The sequence below is a fragment of the Paroedura picta genome, chromosome 4 (assembly GCF_049243985.1).
Source record: "Paroedura picta isolate Pp20150507F chromosome 4, Ppicta_v3.0, whole genome shotgun sequence".
Classification (NCBI taxonomy): domain Eukaryota; kingdom Metazoa; phylum Chordata; class Lepidosauria; order Squamata; family Gekkonidae; genus Paroedura; species Paroedura picta.
Genome location: NC_135372.1, coordinates 50849871 through 50872157, shown reverse-complemented (window position 1 = coordinate 50872157; position 22287 = coordinate 50849871). Strand labels below are relative to the sequence as shown.

At 41.7% G+C, this 22287-nt stretch overlaps 1 protein-coding gene across 3 annotated transcripts in view; it reads right to left on the bottom strand.

Moving 5' to 3' along the window:
• Positions 1 to 655: 655 nt before the first annotated feature.
• Positions 656 to 22287, bottom strand: part of FNDC7 (fibronectin type III domain containing 7) — a 28401-nt gene continuing 6769 nt past the window's right edge. For all 3 annotated transcript variants that reach the window (XM_077332796.1, XM_077332798.1, XM_077332799.1), the window contains 10 exons: positions 21256 to 21510; positions 19214 to 19474; positions 17271 to 17528; positions 12902 to 13156; positions 12037 to 12294; positions 10167 to 10421; positions 5847 to 6101; positions 4615 to 4875; positions 2523 to 2552; positions 656 to 809 (listed from right to left, as the gene is read on the bottom strand). In XM_077332796.1, the coding sequence (XP_077188911.1) occupies positions 751 to 809; positions 2523 to 2552; positions 4615 to 4875; positions 5847 to 6101; positions 10167 to 10421; positions 12037 to 12294; positions 12902 to 13156; positions 17271 to 17528; positions 19214 to 19474; positions 21256 to 21510 (2147 nt within the window). In that variant the 3' untranslated portion in view covers positions 656 to 750. The remainder of the gene's footprint in view (positions 810 to 2522; positions 2553 to 4614; positions 4876 to 5846; positions 6102 to 10166; positions 10422 to 12036; positions 12295 to 12901; positions 13157 to 17270; positions 17529 to 19213; positions 19475 to 21255; positions 21511 to 22287) is intronic.

The following is a 22287-nucleotide window of genomic DNA, read 5'->3' as shown; positions in this document are numbered from 1 at the left end:
TGGCTTTCCCCAGTTGTTCATTGCCAGCTGCCAAGTCATGTTGGTCTTTTTTTGACTCATTAAAGAAACAGTATGGTAGATAGATCCATTTAACATGTAAAGGATAGACTTCCCAGCATATATGACTGGAATGGTGGCAATTTGATACATCACAACGGCTTTAAAAGTAAGGTTCTGATTGAAATACTGCATATTTATATTTGCCTGTCTACCTGCAAGAAATGGAGAAAAGACCTGTATTTTGAATGTTAACTGCTACTTGAAGGTTAACTGCTATTCCCCTTCCATGTCAATTTTCAGACTTTGTTTTACAATGAACGTTTCTGTCTTATGCACTATATATATATGAAAAAAGACTTTGTATTCACTCAGTAAGTGAAAGGAAAGATATCAAATTTGTGGTGTATTTTTATGGCAGCCCGAAAGCTGAAATTTTGCATTGGTATTACAGATTTGTATTACAAAATACTCTTGATGGTTAAAAAAGTCTTAATTTATGGAGGACTCCTCAGCTTAAGTATCCTTACAGTCCTGAAAAATGGGGACAAATTTAAAATCAAGTGGGTAAGTGGTTCTGCTTTGCTTACTAGGAATTTTGATCTGTTCTACCATGTCATTGCTAAGAGTGCTACAGCAGGAGAGGAGAACATTGCCAAGGTGAACACAGTGATGCACTGAATACTGAATGGGAACTGATAGACCCTTTTACCCTGGTTCAAACTTAATTACCTTGCTCTGATAGGTTCTTACCTACTTAATTTCCTGTGAAACCTGGTGGTGATCAGCATTCTTCTTTCCCTTGTAGATTACTGCAAAACCAACCAAAACAACATATTTCAAATTTGGTACGTTAGGATAAGTAGATGGGCAAACTTTTTATTCTGCCTGTTTTAATCCCATTTTCCTAGTCTTCCCCCGCTCCTCCCGTGTTTTGGGATTGTTGCTGTGTATCCTGGAAGTGACAATCACTTTGAAAGGCATTACCTGCCCCACCCTAAATGTGTTGGGAAGCCAGCTTTAGAATGTAGTGAGGATTAGCATGAAGGTATAAGAAGAAAAAGTCTAAGACAAAAATAGATTCAAGTGGTCTGGAGTAGCACAACAAAAATAGTCCAATAGCACCTTTAAGACCAACAAAAATTTATTCAAGGCATGCACTCTTCCTCAAACTAAAAGAACAACCATAGCTGTAGAGATATAGGGCAAAAACAAATTGGTAAAGGTAAAGGTATCCCCTGTGCAAGCACAGAATCATGTCTGACCCTTGGGGTGACGCCCTCTAGCGTTTTCATGGCAGACTCAATATGGGGTGGTTTGCCAATGCCTTCCCCAGTCATTACCGTTTACCCCCCAGCAAGCTGGGTACTCATTTTACCGACCTCGGAAGTATGGAAGGCTGAGTCAACTTTGAGCCGGCTGCTGGGATCGAACTCCCAGCCTCATGATCAGAGCTTCAAACAGCATGTCGGCTGCATTACCACCTTGTGCCACAAGAGGCAAATTAGTAAACTCATAATATCCAAATTAAGCCGTATGATAATTTTTTGCTAAAACAGCTAATCAGCAACAACTGGGAAAGTGCCATTAATTACTAGCTGGACAGTTTTATTTCCCCAATGTTTTTGTGAACTACAACTGAACTTAAAAGGACTGATTAGCTGTTTTAGCAAAGAATTATATGGGTTAATTTGGATAATTATAAGAATTTACTAATTTTCATAATTTGCTTTTGCCCTATATCTCCACAATTATGATGGTTTTTCATGTAGTCTGAAGAAGAGTGCATATACTCGAAAGCTCACGCCTTGAATAAAAGTGCTATTGGACTCTTATTTTTGTTGTTTCAAGACAAAAAGTTCTTTTGCGGAGGACAGCCCTAGAGAGTTTTGATTGACTCCTGGCACAAAGTAGCTTAAAATAATGTTGCTGATTTTAATGTTTAGTATATATCCCAGGTTATTTCCTTAAACGAGGGAGCCAAGGAACAACTAGTTGGAAAAAAAATAACATATTAGTCCATGAACAAGATGACATCTGAACTGGAGCTGATCAACAATGACTGGGTTTTACATTGTAGGTTTTTTTTCCTTGAACAAATTTTCCTGGGGAGGAAATTACTATTTTCCCCTTTGTATAACTTGGTGTTGTTTCCATTGTCTTGTAAGACACATTTCAAGGAACCTTCATATTGTGCCAGGCTTGCCTGAGGAAAAACATTTGAGATTCCAAGTGCCAACATCAGATATGTATGAGCCCATGTGACCAGTGCCCATAGATCTTCCAAACCCAAGTCTAGATCACAAAAACTAGAAATAAAGAAAGAGAAAATGTAAGGATCTGTCAATATCTCTTATTGCATCAGATTTTATGTGGAATTAAAGATTATTCTTGATCACTCATTAACGGGTGAATTCTGTATGTGGTGTAATTTGAGACTTTGCCAGCAAATAATTTCAGGATAAGTAAACCAAATTTCCCCCTCATCCAATATCCACCAGTAGTGACTCAAATGGCCTACTTACCCATTCCTACTGAACTTCCAGAACAAGTCACTAGAAATAGAAATATACATAGCTGAAAAATTCGATATCCGTAGTAAATTGCACATTAAAGCAGCACTATCCTTAGTGAATTTATAAACCACCCTCTGCAGAGATATGTTCCAAGTCTCAACCCAGCCAAATCCAACAATACTTCAATTGCCTCTAGAGCCATGAACAAAACAATGTTTCCACAAACCTGAAAAATGTCCCAGGGATTTTTTTTTTTGGGGGGGGGGGGTGAAATACTTTTAAAAGTTGAGTGCTTGTAGCATTTCAAAGTGAATGCCTTTAGTAAGCAACCACAACAAGTTATGAAATTCTGAGCTTGGTTTCTGTCAGGAAATGCAGTGGAGGGGGCAGGATTTCAAGGGAGGATTGCAGCAACCATTCAGCACCTTGATAGCATGCTGCTTGTATGACTCACTCAGGCCACCACTGCTTCCTTTTCAACAGCAGCCACCCTATGAAAATCGGTTTGTTGTGAGTAGAGTTTCAGACTAGAAGCTTGAATCCCAGTTACTCTGTGGAAACTAACTGGGTGACCTCAGGTGAGTTACGTATTCTAAACCTAATTTTTCCTCACTGGCAGGAAGGATTGGAGGTAGGAAAAGGGGAGGGACTATTGGGGCTTTAAGGGGGGAAGGGAAGGAAGATAGTGGGAGGTGGAGTGAGATACCCCCTCAAGTATTTGCTGGTTCCCACAGTCAAGTATACCATCTAGGGATACTTAAATTCACGAGTGGGGTCATGGAAAAAAATGTATTTCCCCGCAAATTTTAGCATTGTCTACACTAGCACAGACTACCCATCAATGCTGGTTATTGGCCCGGTGCTGGGGGAGGGGGTGGTGGCAACATTTGCAGCTTTTCCCCAGCCACAGATTAAGACAAGAAGGTAGCTGTCCAGGAATGGTACTGTACTCAAAGTAGCCCTCCCCCCCCCCCCGTAGCGCCAATCTGCAATAAGGCTGCCACTGCTGGGCTCCAGAAAGCCTCCCCACCATCACTGTAGCCAGCCCTGATCTCAGGGCCTCTGCCACCTTTGGTATGGCTAGTGCAATTCTCCCTCACTGTCTGCCCCATCACAGCAGGAGAAAAAGCAAGGGGGCTGACCCAGCACATTTATTTGGATTATATCTCACTTCTGGGGAGGCTGCTGAGGGAGGATCCAGCTGAGGTCTAGCCTCAAAACTATAGAAAATGCCAGCCTCAGCGGCCCAGGAAGAAGACAAGGCAGGACTAGAGTGGATAGCCATGGGGGAAGGTGGGCCTGGTGGTCTAACCAGTAGAGGGAGGGAGCAGGGAAAAACTCAAGGTGGGTTGAAAAATGGATGGAAATGGCTAGCAAGGGGGAGGAACAGAGGAACTGAGCAAAAGGGTGGAAGTGGGTTCAGATGGGATCCATGTGGATTGGAAGGCTGCTGTGGGGATGAGGAAAAATCCCCCTCTGCTCTCTTCTATCAGTAGAGCTCTGCTGCCAGTAAAGAGAGAAGAGGACAATTTAACTGTTGCCTCCTAACTGTGGTTTCCCATCTCATGAGGCTATTAGTTCATGCTGGTCTCACCAGCACAAGACTAAATTTTCTTTGGGTCAAAAGGCACTGCCTATGGGGGTAGAACATGAAAAAAGAACCAGTCTTTGCATCCATGGAGCACTGGGTCACACCAATTTTCTGATGCTTTTCTTTAATTTGCCAAACGTTTCCATGTCAGCAGACCAGATGCTGATCCATCTGTGGAGATGGGTGTGTGCTTTTTCCACCAGGTTACGAGGAACTATATTACCTTTCACAGCAAGTCTGAGAAACACTGCAACAAGGAAATCAAATCCATGCAGAAACTAATTATGAATTTTGTGTGGAAAGCAGATTGTCACTGTCGACCATTAGCAAGAATAGCTAGACATTGGATGGCAATTCAGCATGTAGTAGCATTTTACTTGCAGGAGCTGGTCCTTAGTGGAAAGCAGTACTGGAACAGAATGCTATTGATTCATGTTCTTAATTTGATTCCTTTTTCATGTACAACATTTCTCTACTTGGATGGCAATTCAAGCAGCTTTATTTGGTTACCTGAATATATTTTCTTAGGGCAAAATGTAAGTTTTGATCCTTTATCAGTGAGTGGTGATACCACAACCGTATAGACATCTCCACAGGGTATCTCAGTGACATCACAGTAACTCAGGGTTACGCTGGGCGTGCAGGTGAAATTTCCTTTTGAACCATACAGATCTGCGGTATAGTTTATTGACCCTTCCGACATCCGCCAGTATATTCGTATGCCATTATTATCCAGTCTGTATAGTTTAACTCCAGTTGGGCAGCAGGCACCTCAGAGGAAAAGGAAATTTAATAGTTGTTAATTATAGACAATAAGAACTGCCTGATTCCGGAACTGATTTTTTATTGGGCGAAATAAAGCATCCTGTTCCATGTATTGTTTATATGTTTAATGTAAACCACCCTGAGCCTCTGGGGAGGGCGGTATAGAAATATAATAAATAAATAAATAAATAAATCTTTTCAGATAGCACATTAGGTTCTCCTGTAAAACAAGAGTCAGCCAGCTTGGAAAGTTAATCCCTTGCAGCCTAAAGACAGCCAATCTAAATGCTTATACAATGGCCTAGAAGCAGATAAAGGTGCACTTTGATACATTACCTACTTTTTCTCAGCAGCACAATTAACAGGTGAGATGTTGGATGTATCAATACAATAACAACAGTGGTGGGTGCCTTTCTCAACATCTTCTGGAGAAATGGGCCAGGGCAGAGGTCTCATATGCCCAACACAAAGATTCTTAGGATTCTATAAATACATTTTTTCTTTATTTGAAATATTTATATGCCTTTCTTTCTCCCAAGCATCTCAAATCTGACTATGGGCCTACCCACCCCCCTTCCCTCCTTCTTGGGATTGATCAGTAGCTTATACAAGCTCCTTCAGTGCTGAAAGAGACAAGAATCACATGTGAAAAGTGGAACAACTTGCAGAGGTCATGGCTGAATCAATTGCCTGGAGTACATTACAGCCTGTCCCTTTTACTTTTGATCTTAGAAGGCAGCTGAAAACAGTTTTATTTAGGATTGCAATACTAAATTGTGATTTTAAATATTAAGCTTTGTTTTTATAACCTATTTGATGTATTCCATTTATATACTGTATGATGCCTTGAGCTCCGTATGGAAGAAAGGTAGCTATTAAATATCTAAATAGATGCATTTAATAGGATCAGAATATTATTAATATATACTGTACCTTTAATATACATATTTGATTTTTTTGAAATTGCATTTACTTACTGGAAGAAAATCTTCTGTATATACAATCTGATATCAAGCCTGTTTCACTGATTGCTTTGACAGATACAGTATAATTGGTGCCACATGTAATGCATCCTAGGAGGCAACTGTTTTGGAGAGTGTGACATCTGGCCTGTCCTTTGTGCGATTCCAAAGCTGTTATGTACGTCCTTGCACCAGTCCCAGTAGACCAGCTGATGTTTGTTACAGACTGCGTAACTTGGGTTACTGAAAGATCAGATGGACAACAAGGAGCTGGGAAGAGAGGGGAAAGGGTCAGTTTTCCATAGAACCTGATTAACTTTTTTACCAGTTTTGCTTTGCAAAAGGTAGTATATACAGCCAGTATATAAAGCTGATCTTGGAAGTTTAGATGGAAATGCTACTCTTCCCTTATCCTAACACTGACTTTTCAAGCTATGACGTGAAAATACTGTGAAGTGGCTACCCAGACAACATGGGTGATTTCTTTTTTACTTCTCACATCTCCTGCTAATCTTTGGTAACAAGGCTCCTTCTTCACAAGATCACCCCAGCAACCACATGGGAAAAGTGGCATTGTTGGTAACCATCAACAGTAATTATTGAGATCAGCATTTGCCAGGAATTAGGGAGCCATGATGTGAGGCAGCTAGGGGGGCTGAAGTGAGGAGGAGGGACTGGGCAAAATAGCCATCTCTCTTTTCCATTTGCAAAGATGGCTGGAGAATCGATATTTTTTTTCCTGACTCCTTCCCAAAACAGTGGCCTTTGCTGTGGTGCAGTGTTTTTACAAGAGGTTCCATGACTTTCCGCAAAGGATTTGGGGTCAGCAAGGAAGAGAATACGGTTCTCTTAGTTCATCCTATGTGTGCTTGGGAGCAGTGTAGGATTCAACCAAGCCAGTGTGGTGTAGTGGTTAAAGAACAGCAGACTCTAATCTGGAAAACTGGATATGATTCCCCATTCCTCCATATGCAGCCAGATGAGTGACGTTGGGCTTTTTAGAGCTGTCCTCACAGAGCAGTTCCCTTAGAACTCTCTCAGCCTCACCTACCTCACAAGGTGTCTGTTGTGGGGAGAGGAAGTGAAAGGTTATGGTAAGCCATTTTGGGATTCCATCAGGAAGTGAAAGTGGAGGTATAAAAACAGCTCTTCTTCATCTTCTATGTTTTTCAACTTAAACTGAACAAAAGAGTTTCCATTTTATTTTCACTTCAAAAGATGACTATCACTAATACCTGGCTGATTAAGACCAATTTAGATGATTTGACAACATATTTTCTTTCATGGGGGTACTTTTCATTAGGGGTGTGCATCAAGAAAATTTTATTATAAGCAGTTCCAGGTTCTTTGGGGGAGGGATTTTTACAGTGATTTTTTATTTCCAGGTAGGACACTAGTATTTTGGGATGCAAGTTATGTGATTAAAGAGTTCAGAACCATTATATTTAATGGGCAATGGATATATGGCTCAGAGTAGTTGTTTATAAAGATAATGGCATCAGATTTGCACAGAAGATATTCTTCCTTCTAGTCAAAAGATCTCCCAAGTTTCAAGTTAACTGGACCAAGAGGGCAAATTTTATAGACCCCTGAGGTAGATATCTCTTGGTGCAGAATCAGTTATCTCTGCTGATTCTTAAAATAGCAGGCAGGCAGCAGCTGAGGAAAAGAGCTCCAACCAGTCATGGCAGAAGCACAAAACAAAACAAAAACCTGATGGCATATTCCTGCTGTTACAGAGACTGACAATCAAAATTCCTTATCTTTCCACTGAAAACACGGCATTTGACATTCTTCCTTATGATGGCCTGTTTGACTCCTTCCACAAAGTAAAAGCAGCTTCATTTTCAGACTCCCTCCCATCCCTATCTGTCAGTCTGTCATTATGGGGGCATACTAAAACAAAGGACAGGATTGCCCATTGGGAACAGTGGGAGAGAAGAAAACAAAGGGCTGCATCAATTGGACCAAGGGATATTAATATTTTGGGATTACTAATATTTTGGAATAAAACCTTCCCATACAACACAGCTTTTTCTTCATCTCTTTGAACAACGGGAGATGCCTTAATATAATGGGAGCAAGGAATGCCAATTGACTTGTATAGGCTCCACTAAAATTCATTAGAGTACACAAACATTACAAGAAACATTTCTCAGGAAGTGGTGGGTTCTCCATCTTTGGAAATTTTTAAACAGAGGCTGCATAGCCATCTGACAGAGAGGCTGATTCTGTGAAGGCAAAGGGGTGGCAGGTTACAGGGGATGAGTTACAGGGTTGTGAGTGTCCTTCATAGTGCAGGGGGTTGGACTAGATGCCCCAGGAGGTCTCTTCCAACTCTGTGATTCTAAAAAAACTTGTATTGGGCCCAGACTCACAGCCTCCAGAGTGGAATGACAATCCCTGGGAGTAGAATGATATTCCCTGGATTCACATAAAATGTCCTGGGATTGTAGTGACAGTCCCTGGGACCAGAGTCAGTGCCCTTGGGGCTGTCAGTCCTGTTCCAGTCTACTGATTCCCATCCCAAAGGACATCATTCCACTTTGGAGAATGTCATTCCAGTCCCACTACACTCATGCTACTCCCAGGGACCCTCATTCCACACTGGGAGCTATCACTGCTGTCGTTGAGTGGGCTTTCTGGGTTCAGACACCAGCATTCCACTCTCTCCCAACCCATGCTGCATTTTGATGCAACTTTTGTTTGCTGCAACATATTTCAATGGAGCTCATGCTAGTCAATTGGCTGTGCTGGCCTGTGCCTTCTGGCAGGGTAATGTCTGGTAACAGCAGCTGGCTGAAGTTCCTAGCTGAGAAGGGCAAGGCGAGACCATGGTCACAGGAGCAGAGTGAAAGCAAGAAGTTCCAAGCAAGCAGGTAGGACAAATCCAGAAGCATAGTCCAAAAGTCTAATCCAAGGTCAGGAGTTTCAGGGAGACTAGCAAAGCAGGAGACAAGCAGGAATCAGGCATGGTGGGTGTGGGCTGGATGCACGCCTGCTTGGACTCCCAGCTGCGTTTAAACAGGTGTATTCTTCTGGCTCAGTCCTTATCCTGAGGAGATGCATCTCCTTGAAGGAACTGACAATAGGCTAAAAGTTGTGCTCTGCATCTTTTAGTTGTCAGTTCCCTTCAAAGACTCTGCCTGCAATGACTTGCAGCTGTCTGGGTGGGGGAGCTGTCAGCCTGATGACTTACAGCTGGCCTTGAGCAGGGCTGGCAACTGGGCCGAGGAGCTTCTGCAGGAACTCCTGGCTTGGTGTCCTGAGCAGCCTGCTCTTTGATTGGGCTTGAGCTGGGCTGTTAGGCTGTGCTATTTCTACCTGAGATTCCTTAATTCCCTGCTCTTCCAGCTCCTCCTATTGGGACTCTGCCTGTTTCATATCTCCACAGTTCAGTTCACCCTCTAAGGAGTCCCCTGGTATGAGGTTAGTCCATGATGTTGCCATTCCTGGCTCCAATTATATTCAGTGATCCTTCAGGCATCTCCCCCAGTTTCCAGCTGGCATTTTTGTTGTTTGTTTTAGTTCATCCCCCATAATTATCTATTTTTCTTTCTAACTGAAGTCAGTCGGTGATGGCAATCAAGGTTGTAACCAATCATCTACCACTATCTGGTGCACTGGGTATTAGGTAGGATCCACTGTAATGACAATGGATCTTCCTGCCTTTCCCCTATGCCCGCCAGTCATTTCTGCCTCCCCCCCCAAATAAAGTTTATTTCTTCAGGTATAGTACCTACATGTAGAGCAATGAGAAGCACTGGGAGGACAAAGGGGGTGAAATATTTTCCTCTTCCATTCCCCTCTAGTAATGGGAGAGGTAGGAAGGGTGAATTTGTCCCTTTTCCCATTATTGCCTCCTCACCAGTGTGTCTTTAATATCGAAATATTGTCATAGGTAGAAATACACACATCAATTTCCGTGGTGAACAGGCCATACAAAGGGGCTTATTCAATCAAGCTATTCCTGAATAAGGGCCTTTGCAAATGTATTATCCAATATTTTGATACCAGATGGTTTTGTTTAATCAAGTGTGCTAAGGGAGGTATCAGAAGAGATGGTTCCAGCTGGCCTGGTTCCTCACTATATATTCATCTAAACATCTGCATAAGGTATATGATCTCCTTTGTTGAGGTCTCGTTTTTTTTCAGCACATTTGAGCAACCAATGGCAGTGTTGCATACAGGAAATGAATTTAAACTTCAGCCCAGCTCAACAGGTGGCCTCAGACAGAGGCTCTTCTCCCTACTTCCATTCTCTACTTGTCATACAATGGAAGTGATGCATGCATAGTAAATAATAAATAACATCTCTGGTCAGGTGTAACTTACCTGTCTCTAAAGGAACGCTGTAACTAGGCAAGCTAAGTCCTGCCTCTGTGCTTGCAACAGCACTGATAGAGAACAAGGACCCACACGGGAGGTTATGAAGGGTGCATGAATTTCCAGAGCTTGTACAGTCCCAAATTCCTGCCTCTCCTTTGGCACTGACTGTGTATGTTGCGTCATCATTATTAGCCAGCCATTGTACACGAATTACGGAGACTGTGTCCTTTGAGACGCTTATTATTTCTGGGCTGCATGGAGCTGAAAAGATTTGAGAGGGAACAAATTTAAACTGCCTTAAATGGCTTTAATGTTGTGCTAGAAGTGCTGCAAACTGCATTTGCTATGGCATTATCTCTGATAAGGGCTGCTCCATGGAAAGATTGCATTAATTCACCTGCTTAAAAAAACCAATATATACTAATCAAATGTCCCCGTGATCCTGAACGGTTCATAAGTAACATCTGACAAGGCTTGTTTGTAACAGTGTTCTATAAATGTCCATACACAGCTTTGATATCTGAATTTTAAAAAGAGTACAACAGTGTTGATGCACTGGCTGTGGTTAGCTTTGGAGAAATGGTGCAGTGCAATGGTTGGTAGTGTCATGCTAGTATATATAGGCTTTCCAGAGAGAGCATTAGTTCAGGAAACTCTTCAATTTCATGGAAGGTAGGCGATTTTCTCCATCACTACCTGATTGGATTTACTGTTCCCCAGGAGCAGCATTTGTGAAAGTCAAGCTGAGCTGCAAAAGAACGATGGAAGTGAGGAAGTCACATTCTGCAGAAGAAAATATCTTCATCCACAGAAACGGTCAATGTACCAACTGGGTTGGGAGCTTCGGCCCTAGTACCAACACAGCCCATTTGAAATGTGATTGCTTATTTATTATTTCTACCCCATTTTTCCTTCTAATGGACTCAAAGACGCTTATTACAGTGTTTATCCCTCTGCCAGTTTATCTTCACAACAACTACCTTGTGAGGTAGGTTAGACTGAAATATTGTGATGAACCTCTGGGGCAGAAAGGGGATTTGCAACCATTTGTCCCAGGTCCTAGTATGACACTCTAATCAATGGATCACACTGGTTCTTGGCATTGACATTGGCAGCCTAATACAATGTATGACCCCCTTTAAGTCCCATTTGACTACACAGGACTTACTTAAAAGTAAATGTATTCAGAGCTTCATACTTAAAGGCATAACTCCCCAGAGGACGACGGCCTCAAGTTGTACAAAAGCAGATAGTTGCTGGAATTGTTGATCTATGAGTCAAAACACACAACATCATGATGTTTAGCGGTTGTGCAGGGTCTGTTTTCAGTGGGGGAACAGAATGTCTGGAGGCTTGTTCAAGATAAAATAACAATGTCTATTCAGAACAAGCCAGTTGGGGAGAAAATCTGGTTACAATTTTTTTCTCTGATGTATTAGTTTTGTAGATGCTATAACGTTTTTATGTAGGAGAGCATGCAGATTTTTGCCTTCCCCAGCTGCAGGCTGCAGTGATATGAATAAGTGACAGCTACATGTTAAAGGACGGCTGGTTATAAGAGCAATCCTAAGTAGGTCTGCTTGGATTTAAGCCTGGTGTTATTCAAGGGGTCTTGAATACAATTGCAAGCCCTTATGTCTATCTTCTTTAGGTCAAGATTTTCAAAAGGAGGAAGCATAGTCACTTGAACTTGGTCACTCTATCCACTGTACCTTTCCACCACATTTAGTGTAGGGTGGAATCTAGTTTTGGCTTTAACTTTGCCAATATGTAAATAAAATATTAGCTTTTTCAGCAATTAGTCTTTTCAGCTTGCACATCTCCTTTGTTCTGAGCTGTTCTCTAGAATTAACAGAAGTGTAAACCAGCATAGTACCTGTCGCCACATGTTTAGTTGCACATGAGGTATTGCTGCCTCGAGTTTCACTGAATGAATAGACGGTGATATTGTACAGGGTGTTGCAGTGCAGTGCAGAGAGGGTGCAAATGGTGGCCGTGTCATTGCACAGCAGCTCACTGGACCAGTCAACAGCTTTGGTTTCATACATTTCAGCACCACGGACAGGAGACCAGACAATCTGAACTGTGTCACCAGACACAAACACCGGGCTGAAGTCCCTGGGGCAGCATGGTGCTAAGGAAATAAAAGAGAAACCATTTTGTTTCTAATGGCAATAATGCTCAAAGGTTATCAGAATCAATACTGACTCGTTTTAAGTGAAGTAAGTAGTAAGGAATTTTAGCGCTGCTGCCCAAGCCTGTTTCTCTTTGGTGTTTTACTAAAAGGAATTACTTGGATATGTTCTACTGCATCTCAGTTCTACCACTGTGGATGGCCAGAGAGTGGTACTGCAGCTAACAGCCTAGAAGGTTCGGGCTGTTTAGGATCTGACAGCTTTACCTGCTCTGGCCTGGCTCCACAGTCTGAACAAATCAATAGAACAAAGCTTGAATCCACTGGACAGGTCTGCCCACCTGAATCTATGAACAAATCATCACACAAGTATCATTTATGCTATCCTTTTATTTCCCATCCTCTATGGACTGCCTGCATTACCGCCAGCCCTCATGGTCTCCTTTTATGTAACTATTTGAAACACATATGCCATTTCTCCTAGACAAGGATAAATTATGCAGACAATATACTAGATACCATCTCTGCCAGTGAAATATTGTGTCTAACTGGGATACAACCCCAACAGATTTACTAAGTACAAATGAGAAAGTAAAGTGGTACGTACCAGTAGTATGGTTAAATATGTCACCCAAGGGGCTCTGCCCTGCCCTGTTATAGGCAAAGACACTGATGAAATAGGTAAAGCCGCAGTCTGACTGGAAGTAGCACTGAGTCCGGGAGGTATTGCAGTGCACCTCCAAGCCATCATCGCTTTTCACAAAGACTACGTAATAATCACTTAGATCAACATTGGACCATGATACTGACAAGCGGCCAGGCTCCGCTTCTTCAATTGTTACACTTTCTGGAGCGCAAGGAACTGCAAAATCAAAATTTCACCCCCCCCAAGTTATTAAAACATGTTTCATACCGTTACACCAAAATACAATTTGTTTAAAAAACAGTTTCCAATCCATAAGAGGAATTTAGGGACTGCTCATTTTGCAGCGCTATCATAATGCTGAGGCCAACATGTGCAGAAAGCCTCCTCCACTGCCCAGTATGGGAGCTAATGAGAGTGCAGCATCAATCCATGTGGACTGTGTGTCGTATAGAGCAGATGTACTTTTATCAGCAGCATGTTTATCAGCAGACTGCAAGCTATATGCTTTGCAAGCCACTTACAATGAGAGGAATTGTGGGTTTCAAAAACAACAACCCCCCCCCCCAAAAAAAAATTAGTGAAAGTTGGCATGCTTGTATATTTGTAATTATGTATCTTTATTCTGGAATGTCTGGAAAATTCCTAAAACTAGAGAGTAAGTAAGGTTTGGTTTCTTGGACTTCTTCTTCACATGTTTTAATTGTTTCTTAAAAGAAGCTGTGCATCATAATTTCATTTATCTGTATCTCACAGAATTATTGTCATGGAGGCAAAACTGGAAAATATGTAGTTTTGTGCAACCACAGAAATTATTGTTAAAACACAAATATCACCTTTTGAATCAGTGTCGTTAGCTATTATCCCATAGGTGCAGAAACTATCTGAAACGTTGACACTTCAGTACTCATTGTGAAGTGTGAAAAGAAAAGCTAGCATGTTTCCTCCTAAATACACATTCTGAGTTCTACTGTGCATGTCATACAGTACTCATTGAGGGCAAAACTAGATATTACATGTAAAATGTATCTGCCAAGAGCACTTCAGCCAGACTCTTAAGTAGATGGGGTCATAGTGTAACAAACCAAGTAAAGTTCTGTAACCAAAGGACTTTGCGAATATTACAAAAAAGTCAGAAAAGAAATATATGAATATAGCATATAAGGAATATCAGACAACCAACAAGGACCTACAATATACAAATGTACATAAATGCAATAGACCAATCTATGTACAATGAAATAAATGTATACTACATGAATTCTAGATAACACACAGAAAGAAATCAGATGGAGTCCACAAATTCATTGAAATATAATCTGCAGCATTGCCAGTTATGCTTGCGGCAAAGCTTTTTCTGTCCATAGCTTATCAGCAGAAGACACTCTGCCAGATAGATTACTGCAGCATCTCAAGTAGGGAATATCCCCAATGGTGCTATGTTGACTCTGGGATGTCAAAGGAAAATACCTTTATGTACATTGTAGGCCTGAAGAAGTAGTTTTATTATTGAAAAGTGTCTTATCCAGAATTCATGTAGAATACATGTATTAGAGACTGTGGATTTCTCTTGAAATCCATTCGCAAAAGGATTTATCTATCTGTAAAAGGATGGCAAATTTTGTCCATATTTCTCATTGTGCATAGAATGGTCTATTGCATTTCTGTGTATTTTTAAATTTTACTTTCATTGTTGCTTGTCTGATGTTCATTATTCATTATTTATTTTCTGACTTGAATTTTTTTGGCAATATTCACAGTGTTGTCCTTTGGACACAGAGCTTTAGCCAGACATGAGCTACAAGTTTGCAGCATTGTTTGCCCTCCAAGTATTCTGGGGTGGATCCAGCCCCTCTACTCACCTAGGCTGGAAGTCTTTTTCCAGTTTATGAAGCCTCTCATTAAGAGTCTCTTTCATTGGAGGAGGGCTTGCTGAGCCTCTGGACCCAGAGATTCTAGTTAGCTATTACTGCTAATGATCATTGCAAGATCTATGGGCCACAGGGGCCTGATGCAGAATAGGTTCATGACTTGGGCTTCAGCCTATCCCCCTGCACCATTTCCTCAATGCCAAAAAGCTCCTGGGGCTGTTTCAGGACAGGGAAATGGCTTGGGGAAAGCTGAAGCGCCATCTCTCCCCCCGCCATGCTCTGATCCAAATCAGGACACTGTAATGCTCCAGTATATGGTCCCCACAGAGAAGGCACAACTGCCATCTGTCTGCAAGTATCTGTAGCAATCAGGCATTACACATAATATCTCATCTGAGCCTTGCAGTCATCCCTTCTGTCTACAATGCAAACAGGTTTGAAGAGATGAAAGGCTTATCACTCCAAATGTGTTTGTGGCTGATTTAAAAAAAAACCTTTTTTTCTGAACAGAAGACTCCAAATTTTATTGGCTAGGGTCAACCAAATAATCACTGATTCAAGTGAGTAGCCAGGTTGGTCTGAAGCAGCACAACAAAACAAAATGAGAGTCCAGTGGCACCTTTAAGACCAACAAAAAATTATTCAAGGCATGAGCTTTCGAGTGCAAGCACTCTTCCTCAGACTAAGAACCAACAGCATTAACTTTTGCTTTACATTCCCACTGTCATGATGGTAGTTCTTAGTCTGAGGAAGAGTGCTTGCACTCGAAAGCTCACGCCTTGAATAAACCTTTGTTGGTCTTAAAGGTGCCACTGGACTCTCATTTTGTTTTCAAATAATCACTGTAAATCTAGCTAAGTTCCTGTATTCTACTCTGAAAATGTATGTGTATGCAATGTACTTTGATAACTTCTGATCCTTCTCATTGTCTAGGGTGATTAATATAGATATATAATATTAAATAATCACTGGACATTGTTTGCTTCCATATGGCTTGTGGGCTGTAAGAAAGACTGACTGACAGATGCAGAGTGTGGCTCAAGGATGAGTCACCTGCAAAAGCTGGAGGTAGCCCCCTCTCAAAATACCTAATCAACAGCCCTCGCAGCATTGTTCCCCCCCCCCAAGTATTCTGAGGTGGATCTGGCCTGGTTCACCTAGGTTTGAAATCTTTCTCTAGCTTACAAAGCCTCGTATTAAGAATCTCTTTCATTGGAGGAGGGCTTCAAATGTTGCTGAGCACAGTGTCTATATCCACCTCACCTAGAGATTCTAGTTAGCTATTACTGCTAATTGTCAAACGCTGAGAGAACTCACAACTAGCTTCTTAATTATTAGAAAGCTTTATTGAGAAGTACTACACGCATCAAGACTGGCGAAGTCAAATCTGACCTGAGTACAGATTTGCTTCTTCTTATCAATACAATTCTCCCGCTCAAAACTTGAAAGTTCCCAAGGGAGGGGAGAAGGAGAGAAGAGGCACAGGCAATTAAAACAGTGATACATTCACATGGCCTTGACTGGGTGATAGCGAAACCGGGCCCAGCCAAGACGCCTCAACAACTGATAAGAGTTACAACAACATATTTCACTTTTAATTGTTAGCAAGAATATAGGACCTGTGGCAACCAGGCACCAAGCAATATAACTGTCATGGAAGAACTCAGGCTAATTTATGACAGAGATTCTACAATCCTGACACTAATAGTATTTGCGAGATCTATGAGCCATACATGTTCTAATCCTTTTCACAATGCCATTCTGGCTAGTGGCCATTGTCACAGCCTGTGGTGGTGAACTCCAAAATTATCATAATCAAAATGGGATTGTTCCTGAACCTATGCCAGTCCATTTAATTGAGTGACCCAAAATTCTAAGGTTATGATGGATGGCAAAAATACACAAAAAACACATGTCTGGCTGGCCTTTCTGCACCATTCCTACTTTCATAACTACCTGCCAAATTGTCTTTCTTCTAAGCTGCAACATGGACAGCTATAGTCAGTTGACAAATGTGAAGCCCACGTTTCTTCCTTTCTTCCTTCCTTATTATATTTACAGTATTTGCTGGCGTATAAGACTACTTTCCCCCCCTGAAAAACATGCCTTCAAGTGGGGGGGTCGTCCTATACGCCGGGTGTACTTCAGTTGGGATAGACATAGCTGCCCATAGTGGCCCATAGTACCGTAATGTAATGTAACAAACTCTATATTTTGAGTGGAAATGTTGGGGGGTCGTCTTATACGCCCAGTCGTCTTATACGCCGGTATATACAACCCTCCCTGAGGGCTCAGGGCGGTTTACAGAAAACAGGAAAGGATACAATTAACATATGGTAACAGGTAACAGTAGCAGTAATAATAGTATAACAATAATAACAAGATCATAATACCACACATGTCTCTGCACCACAAGAACTGTACACAGATTCATTTACATCACAGGGATTTCAATCACATACCAGTTTTGAAAGTGACAGCCTCAGCAGGCATGCTCAAACCAGCCTCATTGCTTGCTATGACAGACAGGGAATATTCAGCCCCACACTCCAGTGATGGTATAATGCAGGAACTGGTACTTGTACTACAGTTTAGCTCAGAGGTGCTACTGTGGGCTGCCATCATATAACTAGAAGCTCCATCTGTTGGTGTGCAAGAAATAACAGCTCTCAAAGCTCCACTGTCAAAAGTCACCTGAACATCAGTTGGTGCGAGGGGCCCTACAAGAGGTCAAAACAAATATGAAATTATTCCTTTAAGTGGAACACGTCGATTACAGTTTTAATTATTCCGCCCTTCCTCCTAGGAACTCAAGGCAACATTAATCATTCCTCCTCCATGTTTTCCTTACAAACAACCTACAGCAACCTTGTGCTTTGTGGGGTAGTTTAGGCTGAGAAAGAGTGATTGGTCTGGCCAACACTTTGAATTGTGCCTGAAAACAAACTGGAAGTCAATGTAGGTAGGACAATACAGGTATGATAGGAACCCCATCTAGACAACATCCTGGCTGCAGCATTTTGTACCAACTGAAGTTTCTTAACACTTTTCAAGGGCAGTCTATTAGTGTTGCTCACCTGGCCTCGACCTTTTCGGTCCTGGCCCTGACCTGGTGGAATGAATGTGGGAGCTTTCTGCATTCTGTAGGGCCTGCAAAACGGAGCTCTTCTGCCAAGTCTATGGTTGAGGCCGGGTGGCCAAGAAGATCAGGGCCACTCAGAGGAGTGGGGGTAATGAACTCAATCAGCATCCTCTTGCACCATCCCCTCTAGGTGATGAAGATTTGGGGTTTTAAGCCAGGAGTTTTTTCACCGCTTCATCTTAGTTTTATGGGGTTGATATTTTGTATGTATTGGTTTTATATTGTTTTAATGAATTGTATTTGGAGTTTTTATGGAGTGTTGTAACCCACCCACCTGGAGCCTCCGGGGGGAGATGGGTAATTAATAATATTAATATTACTATTAATAATTGGATGTAACCAGGATATACACCACAGTGGCCAGATCTAGTCTGTCCAGAAAAGGTCACAGCTGGCTAACCAGTCAAAGCTGGTAAAAGGCACTCTTGTCCACAGCTGCCACCTGCTTATTCAGCAGTAGGTCTGAGCCCAAGAGCCAAAGGGAGTGCAACCCCAGGTCAGCCCTTCCACTCACCACTGGCACTTCCATCCTGTTGGGATTAAGCTTCAGTTTATTAGCCTGCATTAATTCTAAAACTGCCCCCAGGCACTGGTTCAGGGTTTCTACAGCTTTGTGGGATCAGCTGAAAGTGTGAAAAACAGCTGAGTATATGTTGGTGACTACCCAGCCCCAACCTCCAAAATAGCCATTTTTAATGCAAACAGCATAGGTTGCGTTTGATGGATCCCTTCTGCTAATAAGGTCCTTCTGCTAAGGGCCAAAATCTTGCTCTAGAAGAAGAAGAGCTGGTTCTTATATGCTATTTTCTCTACCCAAAAGAGTCTCAAAGCAGCTTACGATCACTTTCCATTTCCTCTCCCCACAACAGACACCATGTGAGGTAGGTGAGGCTGAGAGAGCCCTGATGTTAGTGCTCAGTCAGAATAGCTTTATCAGTGCTGTGGCAAGCCCAAGGTCAGCCAACTGGTTGCATTTGGTGGAGTGGGGAATCAAATCCAGCTCGCCAGGTCAGAAGTCGGCGCTTCTAACCACTACACCAACCTGGCTCTAATGAAGGAATCTTCTTCCATTGGAGTCAGAGTCTTTCCTTTGGAGAAAGACTCATTCATCATATTTTTTTTTCTATCTGCACTTTTTGAACTGTTTTTTCGTGATGTAAATAATTTTATAAACATAGATACATAAAAAGGTGACATTTTCACTCCTCTTTCATTGCTTCCACAATGGCTAATGCAAAGTTACTAACTACATTTAATCCTTACGTGTTCTTTGGTTGTAGGTGACATCATCTCCAGGTATCCCACTGGCATCCCAAGCATGTGCCTTGATGGTATAAAGAGTTCCTGGATCTAGACTAGAAAACACCAATGAGGTGTTGGTGGTGTTCTCTTTCAGCATGTTGCCCAAACCATCTGATCTCATGATAGACACAAAAAATCCAACAGCCATATACACAGCTCTCCAGCTCACCACTATGTTGCCAGAGCCTGGGGAACTTGCCGTCAGGATTGGAGCAGCCAAGACTGAGAATGAACAAGCATAGTTTAATGGGGTTTTATATCTGTATGTAGAAGATTTCATTTTAGATTATCAACATTAGAACAGCTTCTCACTTTGCATTTTGAACTCATATACACACACCTAAGTACAAAGCCATATAGCACTCTGTAGTATAAGTAGCAACTCCGAATGTCCTTGAAAATACACAGAAATAAGGTTTGGACAGCCACCCTCAGGGCTGATGCACTGACACCCCCAGAAGAATGGTGATAGCAGGATTAGAGGTTCATGCCATTCCAGCCCCAGTGCCAGCACTCTTCCTTTAATTACCCTAACAGATGGGTTGGGGAAGGTGCTGAGAACAGTTGGGCTGTCAACTGCATCCAATGTCCCCAGCCTATGCTGTGCCAAAACCTAAGGAACCTGAGTCAATAAAGTTGTGACCTGATTCTTTCCAGCATAGTGTGTCTATGTCCCCATTCTCTTTGCTCCTTTGGAGCAGAAATGCTGAGTCTTTGCCTCTTTCAAAGCCTCAATTACAACCTGAAGTAGTAGACCAATGCCATGCTTTCCTTAGAACAAATGAAGGAATAATCCATGATCTTTGTCTATCACAAATATTTTTATCTCTGTGCCTCAGTCCTGACCTAACGAAGAGTCACTGGTTTAACTACAAATTGTTTTGTGAAACCAGAATTCAGTTTGCAGACAAGAATTTGCATCCTTTTTTGTTTCCATAAATGCTGGTTTAATGGATCAGGGAAACTGCTAGTGAGAAATAGTGAAAAGTGATAAAGGGTACAGTCTTGAGATGCTCCAAGTGGTTATCTCTGTACACTGGGGAATGTCGCACAAAACTGAAGTTAAGAGTTACTGTGTCTAATAAACTAACCTCAAACCAGGGTTTCAGATCCCAGTTTGATTAATCTAACAAACCATAATTGAAGTGGTCTACTCTCAGACAAGAGCCTCTTGTGGCGGAGTGGTAAGGCAGCAGAAATGCTGTCTGAAGCTGTCTGTCCATGAGGTTGGGAGTTCAATCCCAGCAGCCAGCTCAAAGTTGACTCAGCCTTCCATCCTTCCGAGGTCGGTAAAATGAGTACCCAGCTTGCTGGGGGGGGGGGGTAAACGGTAATGACTGGGGAAGGGAATGGCAAACCACCCCCTATTGAGTCTGCCATGAAAATACTAGAGGGCGTCACCCCAAGGGTCAGACATAACCCGGTGCTTGCACAGGGGATACCTTTACCTTTACCTTACTCTCAGACATTCACATTAACTATACTTTAATATCATGTGACTTCCCTTGAGAGTATCCAGGTAGAAGATATTGCACTAAATATTTTGATATTGTCCTAATTCCATTTTAATTGTTTAATGATTTAACACAACCTGTTGTTGTCTAGAACTGATATGACGTAGCTCCTAGTTCATTAGAGAACAAAATCAGAACAAACTGAACCCCTCCTGAAAAATGGTCATGATGTGTAATGATATTCATTGAGCTCTGATTTCTGGAACAGACCAGACAAAAATAAACAGTTTATTGACCTATGGAGGTCTAGATTTTAAAGATGATCCAGTAGAAATGCAAGGATCTTCAGAGTCAAAAGCCAACTGGCAAAGCCAAGCATCAACAGGACATTTCTCCTTTATGCAACAGAAATGGATGTTCAAGACTAACCCTGCAATCGTCCTTCCAAATCCAGATTAGAAGCCCAGAATGAAATGGACTGAGGAATATGCTGGTAATGCAATAGTACTGATAATAAGTTACTGGCTCTTAAATATGAATGAAAATTACCTGTCTTTGCCTTCTTTGCAGGTGAAGGTTGACTTCTCCCTCCAGAGTTTATAGATCGGATGGATATTTTGTATACTGTGGCGGCCTTCAGCCCTGTCACAGTGCCTGGTGAATTTGTGATGATTGTTTCAATGAATGAATCTCCATCCTGTGCTGTCAGCAAGTAACTGGATGCCCCTGCAACTGCTGCCCATTCCACAGTGATACTGTTACTCAACTTTGAATAAGCTTGTTCAATAATGGGGACCTCAGGAGCTTAAAAAAAATTATACCTGGAATGAGGGTCATTTCAAAATCAACAGAGAACGCCACATTCAAGGATATAACTTTGTTCCTTACTGTGTGCCCGGCTATTTGCTCTCCAATTTAATTTAGAAAAATCTTGTGCGACACTGTTGTGGAGAGGAAGAGAGAGCTTACAGAAAGGATATATGTGACTTTCAATACACTCTGCTAAACTTTAAAAAAATTAAGTAAAATGATATGTCAGCTTGCACATTGAAACACAACCCAAAAATTCATAACAAATAAAATAGGGTTTCAGAGATCTTGGCAGTATTACAGGAGCTGTACTTTCACTAGCATGATGAGCTCTTCTTGAACAATATTCTCATTGTGTTGTGCCAAGATTTCTTTTCATTCATTGCCAGCCAGCCAGCAAGCCAGATATGTCCCCATTCTGCACCATTTGTCATGCTCCTAAGCATTGTTTAATAAAGCAACACAGAGGATAAGGAATAGACCTATCTCATTTCTCTTTGACTAAAAAGTATTTTCCTTCATTGCGAATGTTTCTTGCCAAAATAACATCTGCAAATTTAACCAGGATTCCGATTAAAGATACAGACCTTCATTTTACTAAACAATTGCATCCTAAAATACAGATATTATATTTTTGTAGGAATTCCCTATGGACATCACTGCTTATTAATATCATGATCTTATTTATGCCAAGGTATTCTCTACAATTGGGTTTCTCAGACTAGGGTACCTGAATCACTTCACATTGTGCATGAAACATGGAAGAGGAAA